The sequence below is a fragment of the Cheilinus undulatus genome, linkage group 16 (genome assembly GCF_018320785.1).
Source record: "Cheilinus undulatus linkage group 16, ASM1832078v1, whole genome shotgun sequence".
In the NCBI taxonomy this organism is placed as follows: Eukaryota; Metazoa; Chordata; class Actinopteri; order Labriformes; family Labridae; genus Cheilinus; species Cheilinus undulatus.
The window spans coordinates 5,104,089-5,123,282 of record NC_054880.1 but is presented as its reverse complement, the minus strand read 5'-3'; the positions used below and the strand labels follow the sequence as shown (position 1 = coordinate 5,123,282).

At 37.1% G+C, this 19,194-nt stretch overlaps 2 protein-coding genes across 2 annotated transcripts; both read left to right on the top strand.

Moving 5' to 3' along the window:
- Positions 1-272: 272 nt before the first annotated feature.
- On the top strand, positions 273-4,199 carry zgc:66474 (uncharacterized protein LOC327500 homolog). Its single transcript, XM_041808401.1, has 3 exons — positions 273-465; positions 3,657-4,096; positions 4,179-4,199. The coding sequence occupies exons 1-3, from the start codon at positions 273-275 to the stop codon at positions 4,197-4,199; spliced, it is 654 nt and encodes a 217-aa protein (XP_041664335.1).
- A 6,611-nt stretch (positions 4,200-10,810) lies between these two features.
- Positions 10,811-14,963, top strand: LOC121523866 (zinc finger protein 2 homolog). Its single transcript, XM_041808922.1, has 2 exons — positions 10,811-11,273; positions 13,611-14,963. Exons 1-2 carry the CDS (start codon positions 11,090-11,092, stop codon positions 14,525-14,527), a joined length of 1,101 nt encoding a protein of 366 aa, XP_041664856.1. The 5' UTR covers positions 10,811-11,089; the 3' UTR covers positions 14,528-14,963.
- Positions 14,964-19,194: the final 4,231 nt, after the last annotated feature.

Genomic DNA, 19,194 nt, shown 5'->3' with positions numbered 1-19,194 from the left:
CCGTTTGCTAACAGAGTAGTTTGCTATAAGATCTGTTGCTCTGAGCTTTGGGCGCGTTTTTTGCAAGGATAACGTGTTAGCGTGGATTTTGTTGAAGCTGTCTGGATGTTTGACTAAATAATAATATCCTGTTTGATAAGAATTTAAGCCAAAGGTGCTAGATGCCGAGGGAGTTTTACCTCTCAGGCTTAAAGGAGAAAGATTGAAGTTGTCTCCTGTGGGACAAAAATAACAAATTTACGGTGTTGTGTGCAGAAAACGTTGATGTAAAAATGTCTAAAGTCCAAATACTGAGATCTGTAGTGAACCAGAGACTGAATGCTGTCGTTGAAGAGGTTTTTGAGCTGTTTGAGAGAACAATAGCAGAGTACGAGGAGCAGCTGAGAGCATCTAAAGAGGAAAACCATCGACAGCAGAAACTACTGGATGCTGTTTTAAACCCTGAGATCCAGTTACACAGAGCAGGTTTGTTCACTTTTATTATTACAGTCGGTTTAAGCTGCATGGACATCATCTGTCGCTTGTAAATGTTCAGAGTAATTGAGGACCAACGTTGAATACTCTATAATACTCCATGAAGAATAGTTTTTATATTTAGATCAGGATGAATGGGCACAGTATCCTGATTTATTTCCTACTCAGCAGTAATAGTGAAGAACTAATTTTCCAACAACAGTAGTCAGGAATGCTGACTGCCGTAGGTGTTTGGAACAGTGTTAGTTTTGGCAACCATTGTAATTTTAGTCTTAGTTTTAGTCTTTAAATAAAATGCATTTTAGTTTTAGTCACATTTTAGTCATTTCAACCCTTTTTTAGTTTTAGTCTAGTTTTATTCCATAAAAAGTCCTCACATTTTAGTTTTTACTTTTATTCCAACATTTGTTCTTTTGTCTAAATCTGGTACCAAATCATGGTAGTGTGTTCTCTGTCAAACCTGGGGTCCCTGCTTTCTACAGCTGAGAGACAGAATAGATACAAATGCATTGTTTTTGACAAATTTATCCTCAGTGGAGAAATTTCACAGATTTTAAATGTCTGATGAAAACTACATCACATTTTAGTCTAGTTTTAGTCAGCTTGATGAAAACTAAACAGTTTTTGTCAGTTTTAGTTATCACAGATCTATTTTTGTTAGTCTTGGTCTAGTTTTTGTCATGGAAAGAAAAGGCTGTCGACAAACATTTTTAGACATAGTTTTAGTCGACAAAGTTAACACTGATGTGTAAATTTGCGTGGAAAGCCACCCAATTGTTGCTTGGCTGGTGTTATTCCCTCCACTAAGGAGGTTATGTGATCGGGTGGGTTTGTTCATTGGTTAGTTTGTTTGTTAGTTTGTTAGCAACATAACTCAAAAAGTTATGGACAGATTTTGATGAAATTTTCAGGAAATGTCAGAAATGACATAAGGAAAAACTGATTAGATTTTGGGAGTGATCCGGATCACTGTCTGGATCCAGGAATTTTTTAAAGGATTCTGTACTATTGGGAGATAGGTCTAATGGCAGAGGTCTGCGCTGTTACCACTTTACACCAGGAGATGGCGGACATGAGTAACTTCAAGCCCAGCAGCATTTGTGGGTGTGTTTCTGTTCAAAGTTTTGGAGTTTATAGAGTTTGAAAGACACACGCCAAGTCCAGGAGACGAGTTAGAGTGTAACAGAGAGAAAGACAGCGAATTGTAGCGAGAATACTCACAATGCTGGGAGGAACAGAGGAATATTCACCCTCTGACATGACTTTCAGTTGTCCGGTGCGACCATTGGTGCATCTGTTGGCACCCGTAGCAAAGCCAACGCTTTGCCTCTTCGTGTTTCCACTCCACCAGGGATGGAGTAATCGGCGAATGCTGTGGTGGGGGGCACATGGGGACAGATCCAGGAACTTTTTAAAGGATTCTTCACTGTTGGGAGATAGGGCTAATGGCGGAGGTCTGCGCTCTCTGAGTGCTTTTCTAGTTAGATTCTGAGTCAGTGTTACTTAAATAGCGAGAGAGAAGTTTGATAACTGCTGCGCAGTTAAAGTTGCAGGGAGTTCGTGGTCTGCAGCATGTCGCAAGTTTGTTTTTGTTCCAAGAGTCTTTGCATCATGTTTAAGATGTCTATACTGTCCAGACAGCAGCTGCACTGCTGGTGTGAGTAGATGAGGAGAGGATGTTTAAAGTGTCTTTTTTGGCTAATTGAAGCCACATCCACAACGCCGCACGCTGAATCTCAGCTGATGTGGACAGCCAGTTGGATGGTGTGCGCAACACTGCAACAATTATCAGACCACTGTCTACTGTTGCATTTGACATATTTTATCATTTTCTCTCACAACAGTGTGCACTTTAGATTTGTCTGTTTTCCATGTTTGAAACACATCAGCAACAGTCAAGAAATCGTATTTATTGCTGATGTGACAATGAGTCATTCACAGAGCTGCCATTGGCTGATGTAAATGTTCCACCGGTACATTGGTGCATCATTATTTACCCTTAGAGCTCACAGCTATTTTTTTTTTTTTTTTTTTTTTTTTTGCCATCATGTCTCGCCTGGACTTTTTGTCTTAAAAAGTTTATAAAACATCAACCCTGTGGTGCACAGTCACACTCTAAACATCCTTTTTTTCAGGACAACCTGGACTTTAAGATTATTTCTACCACAGTAATCTCACTTGAATGTGTAAAAAGTTATAGGACTCTAAAGACAAAATAAAAAAGATAAATTGGAATTTGAAACTCAGCTTTTTTTTAATTGATAACACACTGAAAACATCAGTGACTAAGCCTTTTCTTTGCACAGACTTGTTCTCCCATCTCTTTGGGACAAAACAGTGAAAAAATAAACTTTCTGTGACTAGAGGTTCAAAATATCTACATATATGCAAAGAAAAGTTCATGCACTTTTTTGCTGTTAGATTCATTTGGGTCGTTCCCAAAGCAAGCAACTCCCACAATGCATTGCAGAAAACATCATGGCAATTCCCTGGGCAAAAAACCCGAAGTAAGTGATGAAAAATGGCAAAGAGACGCTTTTTATTGGATCTAACAATGTGGATTCAATCTATAAAGACCCTGAAAAGTCACTGAAGTTCCGGTCTCGGTAGAACAGCGTCCTTTAGGGCTATGGAGACAATGAGGGTAGCAAACTAACAGCAGGAAAGTCATCTTTCAGAGTAAAAAAAGAGTCTCTGTGACTTATGGTTCAAAATTTTATCAGCGTTTGTATAAACTGTGTCACTTCTTGTTATTTACGACAACACCGTCCTCAGAGACCCCAGAAAGTCAGCCCAGTTCCGGGCTCACTCTAAAATGATCTGCAAGAGCTACAAATGCATGGAGAACATAATTAGAAAGGCAAAACGGAGAGCTTTTAGATTAAAAAAACAATCAACTGTCTACAACCTACAGTTCAAACATTACCAAGTGATCTATAAAGCGATGTGCCTGCGGCGTGAGCTCTAAGAGTTAACAAGCATTAAATGCATCCAAATTATTTGTCTGTTATTTACTCTTGTTTAGACCTGGCTCTACATGAATAAAAATCTTAAGTGTTGGGAAATGGAATTGGAAATGTGGTATTTTAAAAAAATACTTAGACTACTAATGTCAGGTACTACTCCTTGGTTAGTTTTTTGTGAAAAATCGGTTTCCCTTATTGTGTGCTTCCGTGTTTTAGTTTTTCCAGAGGATGTCCTCCAGCTTTCAGTGAGTGAAGAAAAGGATCCCCCTAAGAAGCAGCGGGAGAGAAGCTACAATCTGAAACAAGAGATTACTGAGCCTCCACACATTAAAGAGGAACCAGAGGATCAGTGGAGCAGTCAGGAAGGAGAGCAACTTCAAGGACCAGAGGAGACAGATATGATCAGGTTCACCCTTTTCCCTGTCCCTGTGAAGAGTGAAGATGGTGAAGAGGAACCTCAGTCCTCACAGCTTCATCAAACAAAAACTGAACAGATGGAAACAGGAGATGATGGAGAGGCCTGTGGAGGACGAGCAGCAGTCATGTACTCTAATCCAGAGAGAGATTCACAACCAGAGACTAAGGTGAAGACTGAAGACTCCTCTGAACCTGAGACAGATGACAGTGCTGACTGGGAGAAGGCAAAACACCAGAAAGTTTCAAACCTCAAAAAACAAAGAGGAAGTATTGAAAAATTGTATAGCTGCTCTGAATGTGGTAAAGGATTTACCCGTACAGGTCATCTTAGAGATCATATGAGAATTCACACAGGAGAGAAACCCTTCAGCTGTTCTGAGTGTGGCAAAAATTTTGCTCTTAACCAAAGTCTGATCAAGCATATGCTTGTTCACACCAAACAGAAACCCTTTGGTTGCTCTGAGTGTGAAAAGTCATTTTCCAGAAAAAGTCAGCTCACAGATCACATGAGTTTTCACACAGGAGAGAAACCCTTCAGCTGCTCTGAGTGTGGCAAAGGTTTTAACAAAGACAGATATCTGAACGAGCACATGTTAGTTCACTCTGGTCAGAAACCCTTTGGTTGCTCTCAGTGTGAAAAAAGATTTTACAGAAAAAGTCATCTTACAGAGCACATGAGTGTTCATATAAAAGAAAAACCTTTCAGCTGTTCTGAGTGTGGCAAATCTTTTCCCCAGAACAAAATTCTGATAAGGCATATGCTTGTTCACAAGCGACAGAAACTTTTCAGCTGCTCTCAGTGTGAAAAAAGATTTTACACAAAAAGTCATCTTTCAGATCACAAGAATACTCACGCAGGAGAGAAACCCTTCAGCTGCTCTGAGTGTGGTCAAAGATTCACCCAAAAAAAAAGTCTGACCAAACATATGAGCGGCCATAGAGAAAGCCTGAGAAGGAAAAAAGAGGCAGACACAGAAGTTGATGAAGAGGACTGTGGAGGATCAGAACAAGCCAGGAATTCAGATCCATTGAGACATTTACAACCAGAAACTGAGGTCAAGACTGAAGACTCTCCTGAACTTGAGATCAAAGAGTGTGAATGAGAATGGGAGTAGACGACAGATAACCAGACAGGTTTAACTGCTGAGAAATTACAAAATTCCCTTACAGATGTGATACTGTTGGGATATCACTCTTTATATTGAAACATATTCAGCTTGATGAATCCTTGGAATCACCACTGGTTTTTTTTTCCCCACACAATGTCTAAATATTCTGAGGAAAAACCCCCTCTGTCTGTTATCAACATTGAACAAGAGTCCATTTCTCCATCCCCCCATTTTTACCTACAGCACTGCCATAAGCAGACATGCATCTTCTGTCCCCTTCTGATGTATGACTGCACTCTTTTTACCCCTTTTAACTTGTTTTCATTGATGAGATCATTTATTTCTCACCTACAAGCTGTTGACTAGTTTTTATGAATTTACTCAGGACATATATGGAGAGAATATATATAGCCAAAAGTATTTGCTCACCTGCCTTGACTCACATATGAACTTAAGTGACATCCCATTCTTAATCCATAGGGTTTAATATGACGTTGATCCACCCTTTGCAGCTATAACAGCTTCAACTCTTCTGGGAAGGCTTTCCACAAGGTTTAGGAGTGTGTTTATGGGAATTTTTGACCATTCTTCCAGAAGCACATTTGTGAGGTCACACACTGATGTTGGACGAGAAGGTCTGGCTCTCAGTCTCTGCTCTAATTCATCCCAAAGGTGTTCTATCAGGTTGAGGTCAGGACTCTTTGCAGGCCAGTCAAGTTGATCCACACCAAACTCTCTCATCCATGTCTTTATGGACCTTGCTTTGTGCACTGGTGCATAGTCATGTTGGAACAGGAAGGGGCCATCCCCAAACTGTTCCCACAAAGTTGAGAGCATGAAATTGTCCAGAATCTCTTGATGTGCTGAAGCATTCAGAGCTCCTTTCACTGGAACTAAGGGGCCAAGCCCAGCTCCTGAAAAACAAGCCATCACCATAATCCCCCCTCCACCAAACTTTACACTTGGCACAATGCAATCAGACACGTACTGGCAACTGCCAAACCCAGACTCGTCCATCAGATTGCCAAATGGAGAAGCGCGATTCATCACTCCAGAGAACGCGTCTCCACTGCTCTAGAGTCCAGTGGTGGCGTGCTTTACACCACTGCATCGACGCTTTGCATTGCACTTGGTGATGTATGGCTTGGATGCAGCTGCTCAGCCATGGAAACCCATTCCATGAAGCTCTCTACCACTGTTCTTGAGCTAATCTGAAGGCCACATGAAGTTTGGAGGTCTGTAGCCATTGACTATGCAGAAAGTTGGCGACCTCTGCGCACTATGCTCCTCAGCATCCGCTGACCCTGCTCCGTCATTTTACATGGCCTATCACTTCTTGGCTGAGTTGCTGTCGTTCCCAATCACTTCCACTTTGTTATAATACCACTGACAGTTGACTGTGGAATATTTAGGAGCCAGGAAATTTCACCACTGGACTTGTTGGCATCCTATCACAGTACCACGCTGGAATTCACTGAGCTCCTGAGAGCGAGCCATTCTTTCACAAATGTTTGTAGAAACAGTCTGCATGCCTAGGTGATGATTTTATACACCTGTGGACATGGAAGTGATTGGAACACCTGATTTCAATTATTTGGATGGGTGAGTAAATACTTGACAATATACTGTACATATATATATATATATTTATATACAGTAATTAACAAATTTATTAGACCACCACCCAAAGTAAAGTTTATGCCACAGCTGTCCTAAATTAACAGCATTGGTAATTACCAAAATCATTTTTTATGTTTCTGCAATGGTTAATACACCAATATGTAGAAGCTTTTTAACCCAAATTCTATTGTTAATGCTAAAATATAATTGTTGTTGTTATCCATGAATTTTCAAATTTACTCATTTACAAAAAAACTGAAAAAATAGTACAAAACATCATTTCTTGATTAAAATGTCAAATTATAGTTATTTACTGTCATTCCTGAACAGAAAAATTAGTTTTAGTGGTTGAATGCTTGATTCATTTCTGACTTCTCAGAGAAGCCCAGTGTGCCGGTTCAAATTTGGGTATAAAAAGGTAAATTCAGTTTGAAATTCCTCATTCCTGTTCAAAATGGTAAAATGTGGAGAGCTTACTGAAAATGAAAGAGTCTGCATTAAAGCACTTCATGATGCTGGATGGTCTCTGAGACAAATATGACAGGTGGTCTAATAAATTTGTTAATCACTGTATATATTCTGACAAAAAAGAACACAAAGGTTTGTCTCACATTTGCCAAGAAACATCTTGATGATCATCAAGACTTTTGGAGAAATATTCTGTGGACTGACGAGACAAAAGTTGAACTTTCTGGAAGGTGTGCGTCCCATTACGGCTGGCGTAAAAATGACACAGCATTTGATAAAAAGAACATCAAGCCAACAGTCAAACATGGTGGTGTCAGTGTGATGGTCTGGGGCTGCTTTGCTGCACCAGGAACTGGACCACTTACTGTGATTGATGAAACCATGAATTCTGCTGTCTACCAGAAAATCCTGAAGGTCACAGTCCGGCCATCAGTTCTTGCCCTCAAGCTCAAGCGCCCTTGGGTTATGCAGCAGGACAACGATCCGAGACATACCAGCAAGTCCACCTCTGAATGGCTCAAGAAAACAAAATGAAGGTTTTGGAGTGGCCCAGTGATAGTCTGGACTTATAAGTCTTATTGAGATGCTGTGGTGTGACCTTAAACAGGCAGTTCATGCTGGAAAACCCTCCAATATGGCTGAGTTGAAACAATTCTGTGGAGAAGAGTGGGACAAAATTCCTCCACAGCGATGAGAAAGACTCATCACCAGTTATCACAAACGCTTGATTTCAGTTATTGCTGCCAAGGGTGGAACAACCAGTTATTAGGTTCAGGGGGAAATTACTTTTTCACACAGGGACAGATAAGTTTGGATTTTCCCCCCTTAACTAATAAAATCATCATTTAGAAACTGCGTTTTGTATTTACTCAGGTTGTCTTTGTGAAATATAAAAATTGGTTTGATTTAACTGTTTTTTTCCAGCCCATTTTGTCCTTTTTGCCTTTCTTTTCCAACTTTTGCCACACTGAACCCAATTTTTCTGCTCTGTAACTAACACTTGTCCTGGCTTTTATCACATCTTTTTTGCCAATTTTCAGCTTTTTAGGTCTCTTTTCACAGTTCTTCAGCTACTTTTCCCTTGAAAATATTTGAATTCCTTCTTCTTTATTCTAGGGCATCCTGACATTTGTGCACCTCAGCTTCACTGTGAAGTCCCACCTAACTTTTCTATGGTTTTGTTGGGCGTGCCCATCCACATTGTTTGTATTGTAAGAAAAAAAAGGGTTTACACTTTGAAAAAAAGGCTAAACTGTAAAATAACATTAATAAGTAGATAAATAAAAATATTTTGTTGCTTTGATAATACTTGTAAGTACTTGGTTATAATCTTTTGTCTTAATTTCCAATATTATTTCCCCAGAAAACCTTAAAAAAAGGAAACTTCTCTGCCCTGTTTCAACATTTTTGCCACTTTTTGCCCATTTAAGCTAACTTTTGTCATCAAATACCACTTTTTTTCCTATATTTTTGCCCATTTTTGCCACTTTTTTTGCAACTCTTTTTTTCCATTTACTGCCACTTTTTGCCCATTTTTGCCCTTTTTTACATTTTTTTGCCACTTTTTGTCCAATTAAGCCACCTTTAGCCTTTAAATACCACTTTTTCCTTATTTTTCCCAATTTTTGCCTGTTCTTTTTGCCACTTTTATCCCATTTTTTTTCACATTTTCATATTTTTGCCACTTAAGCCCATTTAAGCTTCCTTTTGCCATTAATTACCACTTGTTTCCTTTTTTCTCATTTTTGCCACTCTGGACTGCTTTTTGCACATTTAAGTCACTTTTCACTCTTTTTTTTTTTGCCACTTTGGGCCATTTTTTGCCACCTGTAACTCATGGCCTTTTTCAACTTTTTCTCCCCATTTTTGCCACCACTTTGATTGTGGCTCTTGCAAAGGTATTTTTCAACAGCTTGACTCTTTGATTGAGCAGGGTTGAGTAACACTGGTACAGATCATTGGTTCTCAGTTGGTGTGGCAGGGCACACTGGTGTACCTTGAGTCAAGTCTTGGTGTGCCGTAGTAATTTGTACAACCATGCATTCACACTGCAGCTATACAATAACTTAAGTTCAGTCAGGACTATTTTATCAAGAAACACACATGATTTGCAGGTCATAAATACTTTCCATTTATTGGCAGTTGTAAATTTGTGCTAATTGCTGTTATTCAGATTAGGGTGTTCTGGGAAGGAGGAGCTGGGGTGGAGGAGGGTTGTAAAAAGTGGCTTGGAGAGGGAGCAGCAAACCATTGCCAGGTTAGAGCAGTCTGAGTATGGCAGCATGAGTGCGATTAGTCAATAGTATGCTTAAAAGCAAGTCAGCTGGCTTAAATAGCAGTGCTTGACTCTGCGGCCTGCCTGAAGTACTGCCATATGCTTGATTTACTGTAGCATGTTTGAAATAGGCAATTTTGTATAGATATGGCTTTGGTGTGCGTTGAAATTTTGGCTTCATCATAGGTGTGCCTTGAGCAAAAAAGGTTGAAAACTGCTGGTATAGATAATATAGAACATGGTTATCACTGCTTACTTTACATTGGACCATGGTTTTCCTTACCTCCATGGGCCCCAGAAAGCTCTCCTCTTTATCTCCCTTTATGGGTGGCCTTGACTGCTGGTATGCAGGGTTTTGGTGTAGTTAATGCTGAGAAGTCACAAAGTAATTCAATAATGGGGCACAGAAGGATCCCGAGGAGGGCTGAGGATCTCAGGTAGCTAAAAACTGGACTAAAATGCATTTGAATCTAAGCACTAAAGCTGAGCCTAAATTCAAAAGCTGCCAAAATTAACACTGATTCACAAATAAATTAGAGCGGATACTGGACTAAAGTTGTCTGTTCTCTAACGCAGGGGTTCTCAATGTTGGGGTCAGGACCCCATTTGGGGTCACGAGACACTGAGAGGGGGTCTCCAGATGCCTTAAAAAAACTAAGACCACTTTTGAATTACACTGTTGCCACTTTACACCAATTTGCCTAATTTTAACCCATTTTCATCACTTTACCCCACCAATTTTAAAACATTTTCGCAACTTAAACCCATTTTTTTGTCCATTTTAAACCCTTTCAACCATTTTTTCTGCCTGTTTTTGCCACTTCTAAACCAAGTCTTGCAACTTTCTGCCTCTTGTTGGCTCTGTTGGCACATTATTGCCATTATTAACCCCTCTGACCACTTTTTAAGCCACATTTCACGATTTGATATGCCCACTGTTGCCAGTTTGACTATGTCTGCCTTAGCTAACCCTTTTTTTGCCAGTTTATATCAATTTCCAACCCATTTCACCACATTTCCACCTATTCATGCCACTTTAACACCATTTCAGCCATGTTTGAATGCCCTTTTACCATTTAATATGCCCATTTTTTGCGACTTAAACCCATTTTTTTATTTTTTGCATTTCTAACCTATTTCTGCTACCGTTGCAATCTAATTCCCCACCTTACCCACCATTTTTTTTGCCATTATTAACCCATTTTAGCTATTTTTAACATATTTTAATTGTGTTTAACTAAATGATTTACATTTTTAAGAGGGCTACTTAGTAAACAAATGAATTAAAATGTGTTTCTTTGATAAGAGTGGTTATTATTCAGGTAAAACATAAAATACCACAGCCTCACTTGACAATGGACCATGATTTTGCTGGCCCCTACAACTAAGAAAAATCGGAGTTGATTATCATCGTTAGATGGCAGTAGTGCGACACACTGAATGACCAAGCTGCCGTTAAATCTAAAGAAATAGACGAAGAAGAATGTAGCCGTTCGCTAGCCGGGTTATTTGCGAAAGAGTACGTCGTATTTAAAGGTCTACGCCGGTTTGTGTTGCCAAAACTTTAAGGGCTGACCGAACACAAGCTTTACTGATGTTTACCGTTAGCCTAGCATTCACTTTTATCTGAGTTTTACATGAAGTTAGCGGAAGCTGCTAGCTTTGCCGCACAGGCCTAAAGCACAGAAGGGCTTCCGTTAGCCTAAAATAAGGAATTCCCGGTGTTTCTGTGAAGAACACGTCGATTTAACCAAGTAAAAATGTCTAAAGCTAATATACTGAGATCTTTAGTGAACCAGAGACTGACTGCGGCTGCTGAGGAGATTTTTAAGCTGTTTGAAAGAACAATAGCAGAGTACGAGGAGGAACTTAGTCGATCTAAAGAGAGTCAACACAAACCTCTGGATCCTGTCATCAACCCTGAAGAGGAGATACACAAACCAGGTTTGTACATTTTATATTTACAGTCAGAGGGTTCATAATAGAAAGCAGCTGATATGATTCTTCTCCTGTTACAATGTTCACAGTGAAAGAGACTAAATGTGCTTTTCATTTAAAGTAGGGGTGTCAAACTCACTCACAGCAGAGACAGGATTCTGAATTGGGGTCTAACCTGAGGGCCTAACAGGGTCAATATATAACCACTGACTGTCAACCTAAATGATTTTGAGATTTAAAGGTCAACATGATAAGTTAAAAACTCAAAATCTGAGAAAAAAGTCAAACTTACAAGTTTTAATGGTAAAAATATGACATTTAAAGTCAAAATAATGTTTTTAAAAGGCAAAGTATGATACAGCATTCTGAAACCATGATTTTTTTTAAGTCAAAATATGCCAGAAAAGTCTATATCATGAGTTTTAAAGGTCAAAATCTGAAATAAAATTGAAAATCATGAATTTTAAAGGTAAAACATGAGCTAAAAGTCAGAGTTGGGAATTGAAATGGTCAACAAAACTGTGAAAAAAAAAAATCTAAATAATGATATTTAACAGTCAAAAAGTGAGATAAAAGTGAAATTTAGGAGTTGAAATAGTCAGCAAAACTGAAAAAAAATCAAAGTAATGAAATTAACAATCACAATGTCAGATAAAATTGAAATTTAGGAGTTGAAATAGTCAGCAAAACTGAAAAAAATCAAAGTAATGAATTTAACTATCACAGTGTGAGATAAAAGTGAAATTTAGGAGTTGAAATAGTTAGTAAAACTGAAAAAAATTAGAAATCATGAAACTAACAATCAAAATGTAAGAATAAATATTGAAATTGTGACTTTAAAATGTCAAGATATGAGATTTAATTTCAAATTCATGAGTTTTAAAGGTCAAAATGTGAAAAAAATGTGAAAAATCGGGAGGTTTAAAGGTAAAAACCGTGTTAAGAGTCAAAATCAGGAGTTGTTAAAGGTCAAATCATGAACTTAAAGTCAAAATCATGACTTTAAAAGGTCAAACTAGGAATTTATTTAAAATTATGAATCTAAAAGGTAAAAACATGACATTTAAAGTCACAATAATGTTTTTAAAAGGCAACGTATTAGATATCATTCCGAAACCATGATTTTTAAGTCAAAATATGATATAAAAGTCTAAATCATGAGTTTTAATGGTCAAAATCTGAAATAAAATTTAAAATCATGAGTTTTAAAAGGTAGAAAATGAGCTAAAAGTCAAAGTTAGGAGTTGAAATGGCAACTAAAACTGTGAAAAAAATTCAAAATCATGATATTTAACAATCAAAATATGGGATACAATTGAAATTTAGGAGTTGAAATAGTCAGCAAAACTAAGAAAAAAAATTAGAAATCATGAAACTAACAATCAAAATGTGAGATAAGTATTGAAATTGTGAGTTTAAATTGTCAAGATATGAGATTTAATTTCAAATTCATGAGTTTTAAAAGTCAAAATGTGAAACAGTGTTAAAAATCTGGAGGTTTAATGGTAAAAACCAAGAAAAGAGTCAACATTAGGAGTTGTTAAAGGTCAAAACATGAGATAAAAGTCAAAAATCATGACTTCATAAGGTCAAACTAGGATTTAATGTAAAATTATGAATTTAAAAGGTAAAAATATGGGATAAAAAGTAAAAGTTATGAGATGTAAAGGTTAAGATATAAAATAAAAAGTCAAAACCACAACTTTTAGTCATAGCTGTGAGATACAAAATTGAAAATGTAAAGAAAACACACATTTCTCCTACGTTCCTGACTTTTTGCCGAATTATTTTTACTGTCTACTTATTTTGATTTTTATGACTCAGCAAGGATGTTATAAATCATCAAGGTTAAGTTCTCATTTTTATACTGGAGGAAATCTGCAGACCTCATACTGGTGGGCCAGTTCTAATAAAAATATCATATGATCTGGTGGGCCGGGTATGACTGCACCACGGGCCGGATTTGGCCCCCGGGCCTTGAGTTTGACAACCCTGATTTGAAGGGTCTAAATGGGAAACTATGAACCATTTTACCCTGAGATACCAAGACGATACACAATCATCACGATATTATATTTACCACAACATTGAGATGTTAAAATGTACAGTAATCACACTACATCCAATTCTCTGCTGAATAACATCGTCCTCTTAACAGTAAACGTATGACTTTAAATAGTTTTAATGTGTTTTTAACTGATTAAGAATTTTTGGAAACACTACTAGCTGAACACTGCATATCACAGGATAGAGCTCTCACACTGCCAGATTTACCCTTATATATATATATTAAACTTGTTGAATGTTTTCTGAAGGTTATATGTTATGTTTTTTTGTCCACAGACATACAGCAGCTGAGAAGACCCGAGGTTCTCCCTCAGCAGCAGGAGAGGGGTTTCTGCCTGAACCAGAAGAACCCACCTGAACCAGCATGCATTAAAGAAGAAGGGGAGGAACTGTGGAGCAGTCAGGAGAGAGATCAGCATCCAGGAGCAGAGGAGGCTGATAGCAGTGTGTTCACATTCACTTCTGTACAGCTGAAGTGGGAAGCAGAGGATGGAGAGAAAGCTCAGTCCTCGCAGCTTCATGGAAAACGGAGTGAAATGAACAGTGAAACAGAGCATTTGAAAACAGAAGCTGATGGAGAGGACTGTGGGGGATCAGAAAGAGACCGAGACTTTAATCCAGATGGGTTTTTACAACCGGTTACTGCTGATGAGACCTTACACCTCATTGGATCAGACACTGATGACAGTGGTGACTGGGTGGATGGTGATGAATTACAGAAAGGTTTAAACCATCTGCAAAACAAACACTTAACTGTGAATTATGTAAAATGTAACACTGGAAGCACATCATTTGGCTTCTCTGAATGTCCATCAATCTTTGGACCAAAGCAGAAACATGACAGGGTCCAGACAGGGGAAAAACCGTTCATTTGCTCAATTTGTGCTAAAAGATACCCGAGTAAGAAACTTTTGCAAATGCACATGCGACGTCATTCAGTGGTAAAACCGTACAGCTGCTCGGTTTGTAAGAAGAGTTTCATTAGGAAAGAAGAGATGGTAAGGCACATGAGGACTCACACTGGAGAGAAACCTTTCAGCTGCCCAATCTGTGGTAGAAGATTCACGCAGCGTGGATCTCTAAAGAGTCATTCTATCATCCACACAGGGGAAAAACCATATGGTTGCAATCTTTGTGGCAGAAGATTCACTTGGCTAAAGTCTGTGAAAATACACAAGTGTATAAAGAAATGAAAAAGCCTCAAGATAATCATCTGATGTGACCTTACAGCCCACAGATAAAGGTGAATATTTTCAGCTTTGAAAATTAAATAACTTAGTTCTTCTTTCCTAAGAGCACAATTTTTTTGAGTTGATGAGCTCTTTGAGCATGTGTATTATTTCCCCTCACATTTACAATTGAGACTGAGCAATAAATCAAAATATAGTTAAAATCACAACAATGCCTATTGCGAAATAAATAGTAAAAAATGTGATTTTTCTTTTGCCTGAAATATGTCAAAAGGCCAGTCTAATGTGTTTTGATTTATCTTTTTTTGCAGTAGCAGAGACATTATACTCTACATATCCTGCAAACAGTCAAATGCCAATTATTTTTAGGATATTAGACAAAAAAATCTGCTTTAACTATGTTTGTATATGTTTATTAAAACAGAATGGGACAAAATGATCATTCAGTCCAACAATTAATGTTAAATTTGCAATATGAGTCAATAGTTGCAATTAGATATATTTTAAAATCCTTTAGCACTTGTTTTATCCATCTAATATTCTGTTTGTTATGAAACAGAATTACTTATTTCTTGTGTTTGTTGAAATGTACATAGTGAAGAACTTAAAAAAGAACTGCATATTAAGTCACAGCGTTGGTAGTAAAAAGTAATTAGATTAGATTTCCCCCAATCATTCAGCCCTTTTAAACATTTGATTGCCCATGACATGGGTCTTCTAAGCATAGATAACAGAGTACATTATGAAGGTGAGGCAAAAACTAATATCAAGTAGTAGTAACATGAAGAAAGCCTTTAAAGCTTACAGAGGTACAGGAGGAATGTTACTCTTCATCATGGCACACGTTGCATGCCAAGTCTACTCTGAAGTCTAGGAGATGGTTGAGGAGAGATGTCCACAGCTTATCAAAACTCTCTCATTCAGCTGAAGCTTTAGGATTCCTAGGGCAAGACTTAAAATTTCCCCTTTATTATGGATTAATAGTCAGAGATGTTGGCATAATTCCCTTAGAACAAAACATCTTTTGGGACCCAAATTCCTTAAAACTTTCAGTCATACCCAAATGAGTTTAATGAAATGTTTGGACTCGAGATGGAGCAATAGATGCAGCAGAACAAAGAGATGTAGACAAGTCCATCAAAATAAAACCATGTCATAGTCAATTTACAACAACAGGCACATATCTGGTACCAGCTGAAAAATGGCTTCATAACCCGCTTCAAGAACCAAGGTTCTAAAGCAGGCCTATTCAGTTAGCGGCCTGGGGGCCACATGCGGCCCACAACCAACCCTCAAGTGGCCCAGCCTGTGGTCATTCCAGAGATGCAGAGGCAAGTTTTCATAGACTCCCACAGTATTTCAGACCGTGAATGCAACACTCTGTGGCTAGCAATGCAGCCATAAGATACCGAGTATAACATGTCCTTTTCAACTGTAGCTACAACTGCGCAAATGTAGTTTTTATGCACTTTAAGATATTCCTGGGTAAGATTTGACCAAATTATTATTTACAGAATTTCATTTTGTTTTTTCATTCTATTTTTTTTTTTTTTTTTTTATTCAAGTGAAAAAAACATTTCTACTTCCTCAGGTTATGTTCAAACACAGCTCTGTTGTTTTTATGCACTTTTCCATGTGCTTTTGTCATGTTGCCAAATTTAAAAAGGAGACTATGAATAAAAAGTCAATATTTTACATCAAATTGATCTGCACTGGTTTGACATTTGACATTACCAGCTGCTTACTGGGCGCTGAACATGTCTGGCCTCACTACATTTCTTGATTTTTAAATTTGGCCCAGTTGAATTTGTAATTGAATCGCCCTGTTCTAAAGCCTTTGTTCTCATTTGGTGGGTGGGGACCCAGAAGTGGGTCTTAATGCCATTTTCAATGTGTTGCAGATATGTGGCAAAAAGTCTATGATGGGCTTTTCTTAGAGGGAAATATCGACATCTTTTTGTGCTGTTGCATCTTTTTTTCCAATCAAAAGTCCAAACCAAGGTTATTATAGTTAACTAAAACTAACTAAATAACTCAAACTAAAATTGAAAAATTATTTTAGTTAACTGAAACTAAATAAAAACTAAGCTTTACCAAAAAAATGAAAACTAACTAAAACTGTATATTGGGCTTATAACACTAACTAAAATAAGATTAAAAAAGGAGACAAATTATCCTTAGTTTTAGTCTTAGTCTTTGACACAACCCTACTGACTGGCACCTACAAACAAGTTCATTAAAAAAGAAAATCATGATTACTAACCTAATGTACAATCGAGTATAGGGGCCAACCTAAAAGATTAAAATATAAGGAGAATTGTAGATTTTTAATCAAAAAGGTCAAACATTTGTCTGGGGGGAAAAAATCCAAATTTTTGAGATTATAAAGTCATACATACATACATAAAGTCAATATTTCAGTGTTTCAAAAGTCAGGAATTCACAAGAAAAAAAATCAAAATTTCAGAATTTCTAAGGTCTTAAATTGACATTAGAAACTCAATTTTTATTTATTTATTTATTTATTTTTGTTTAAACGTTTTTTAAATCCTAATTTTACAACAGTGTAAAGTTAAAAATTTATAGGAAACCAAAATGAAAACAGTGGTCAGATTTGGACTTTTGGGCTTTATAATCTAAAAATTTCTTATCTGAAGTTCAGGGACATTTACCACTTCTAAAATCATAAAAATGTATTTTTTAAATGAAATTTTTAAACTTATATATATATATATATATATATTTAATTTGACTTTCTTTTTTCCAAGAGTGGTCCTAATGCACATAATAATGGATAGTTTGGACACCGATCTTCAGTCAAGAACAAGTCTAAAGAGGTCTGTTATGTTGGGATTTTGTCACTGAAAACAATTTCATATGATGTGTACTTTTACAAGGGGGGCTTAGCTTTCTTCAATGCAAGTAGGGGGCCCTGAGGAAAAAAGATTGGGAACCACTGACATAAATAAATGATAAGTGAATTGTAGTCTGTATGAATATGTTTTTAAAAATGTATGATGCTCACTCAGCCCCAATATCTATCTGTAAAACACTAAAACTAACACTAAAACTAACAAAATCTAAACTAATGCAAAAAATAAACTAAACTAAACTAACAAACCAGCAGTCAAAACTAATAAAAACTAAACTGAAATCAAACACAGAAAGTGAAAACAAAATAAAAATAAAAACTAATGAACAATCAGAAACTATTATAACCTTCATACAAACTTCCCCATTTTTCATTTAAAACATTTTGGTTTGATTGAAGATTTGAAGAAAATTGGGTTGTAATTTGTTACAAATGAGGTGGTGGTGGGTGCTAATGCTAGACCAGCTGAGATCCACTGCTCTAAATTTTATGCTGGACACCTGTCCAACGCTTTAGAGGTTACTGTGCCAATGGAAATACTTCCTTTTAGCATGCAAACTTTGAAGAGAACCAGGCTCATGAACAGAAAACTTGAGATGAACTCTCAAGACATTTTAGTCTAGTTTTAGTCCATAAGAAGTCCTCATATTTGAGTCTTTACTTTTAGCTCAAGCATTTATTTTCTTGGCTAAATCTGGGACCAAATCATGCTAGTGTGTTCTATGCACCCTGTCAAACCTGGGGTCCCTACTTTCTACAGCTGAGAGGCAGAATAGATACAGATGGTTCGTTTTTTGACAGATTTACCCACAGATTTTGAATGTCTGACGAAAACTACATTACATTTTAGTCTAGTTTTAGTCATCTTGACAACAACTAAACGTAGTTTATGTCAGTTTTAATCATCACAGATCTATTTTTGTTAGTTTTAATGTAGTTTTTCTCATGAAAAAAAGGCTGTCAACAAACATTTTTAGTCATAGTTTTAGCCAACAAATTTAACACTGGTGTGAACGTAGCCTAAGACAGGAAAGCGGAGAACACTTTACGTCTAAATCCAAAATTCAGTCACACTCAGTGTTATATATTTTGTTTTGTTTTTTTTTTTTGTTTTTTTTTACATTTTTGCAGCAATCTAGTGTGTTAAGACAAAGTTTGGGATTGATTTTACAGGGTCTTTAGAGTCTGGCTTTTTTTTCTAAGAGTTTGAAAAAAGTTCTCTCAATTTTTTTTCCAGTTAAAACTCAGAATTCTGACTGAACTCTCTGAATTCTGACCCCTTTTTATTTATTTGTTTCAGACAACAAACAATAATAAAAAAAAAAAAAAAAAGTAAAGCAATGATAAAACAATTCATAGTCCATCCCACTAAGTTTTTTCCCAGGATTCTGACTTTATTAGATTTGGGAACAAGTTAGATCTTTGAAAGACAGTTTCAGTTTTTATTTATTTTGATTTGACTAATTAATTAGTTTATTTGATTAAACACGTTATTTTTTGTATTCAAATGTTAATCGACAGAGGCCCAAGCGCTAAAACGGCTGCTGACTAAAGCCTATTCAACTGGAAAATCAGAGTTAATGCCGCCGCTAGATGGCGGTAGTGCAACACAAACCAACCAAGCTGCTTGTAAACGGCCAGAACCGGAAGAAATCGATGTCAGTCACTTAATAACTTTAAGTATATTAATCAGTGCATGAGTCATTTATGACTTGGAGCACTGTGAAACAACAAAAGACGTTTTAGAATTTCTCCATCGAACTGGACAAGTGTGAACATCTGAGGCACCAGGATGAAT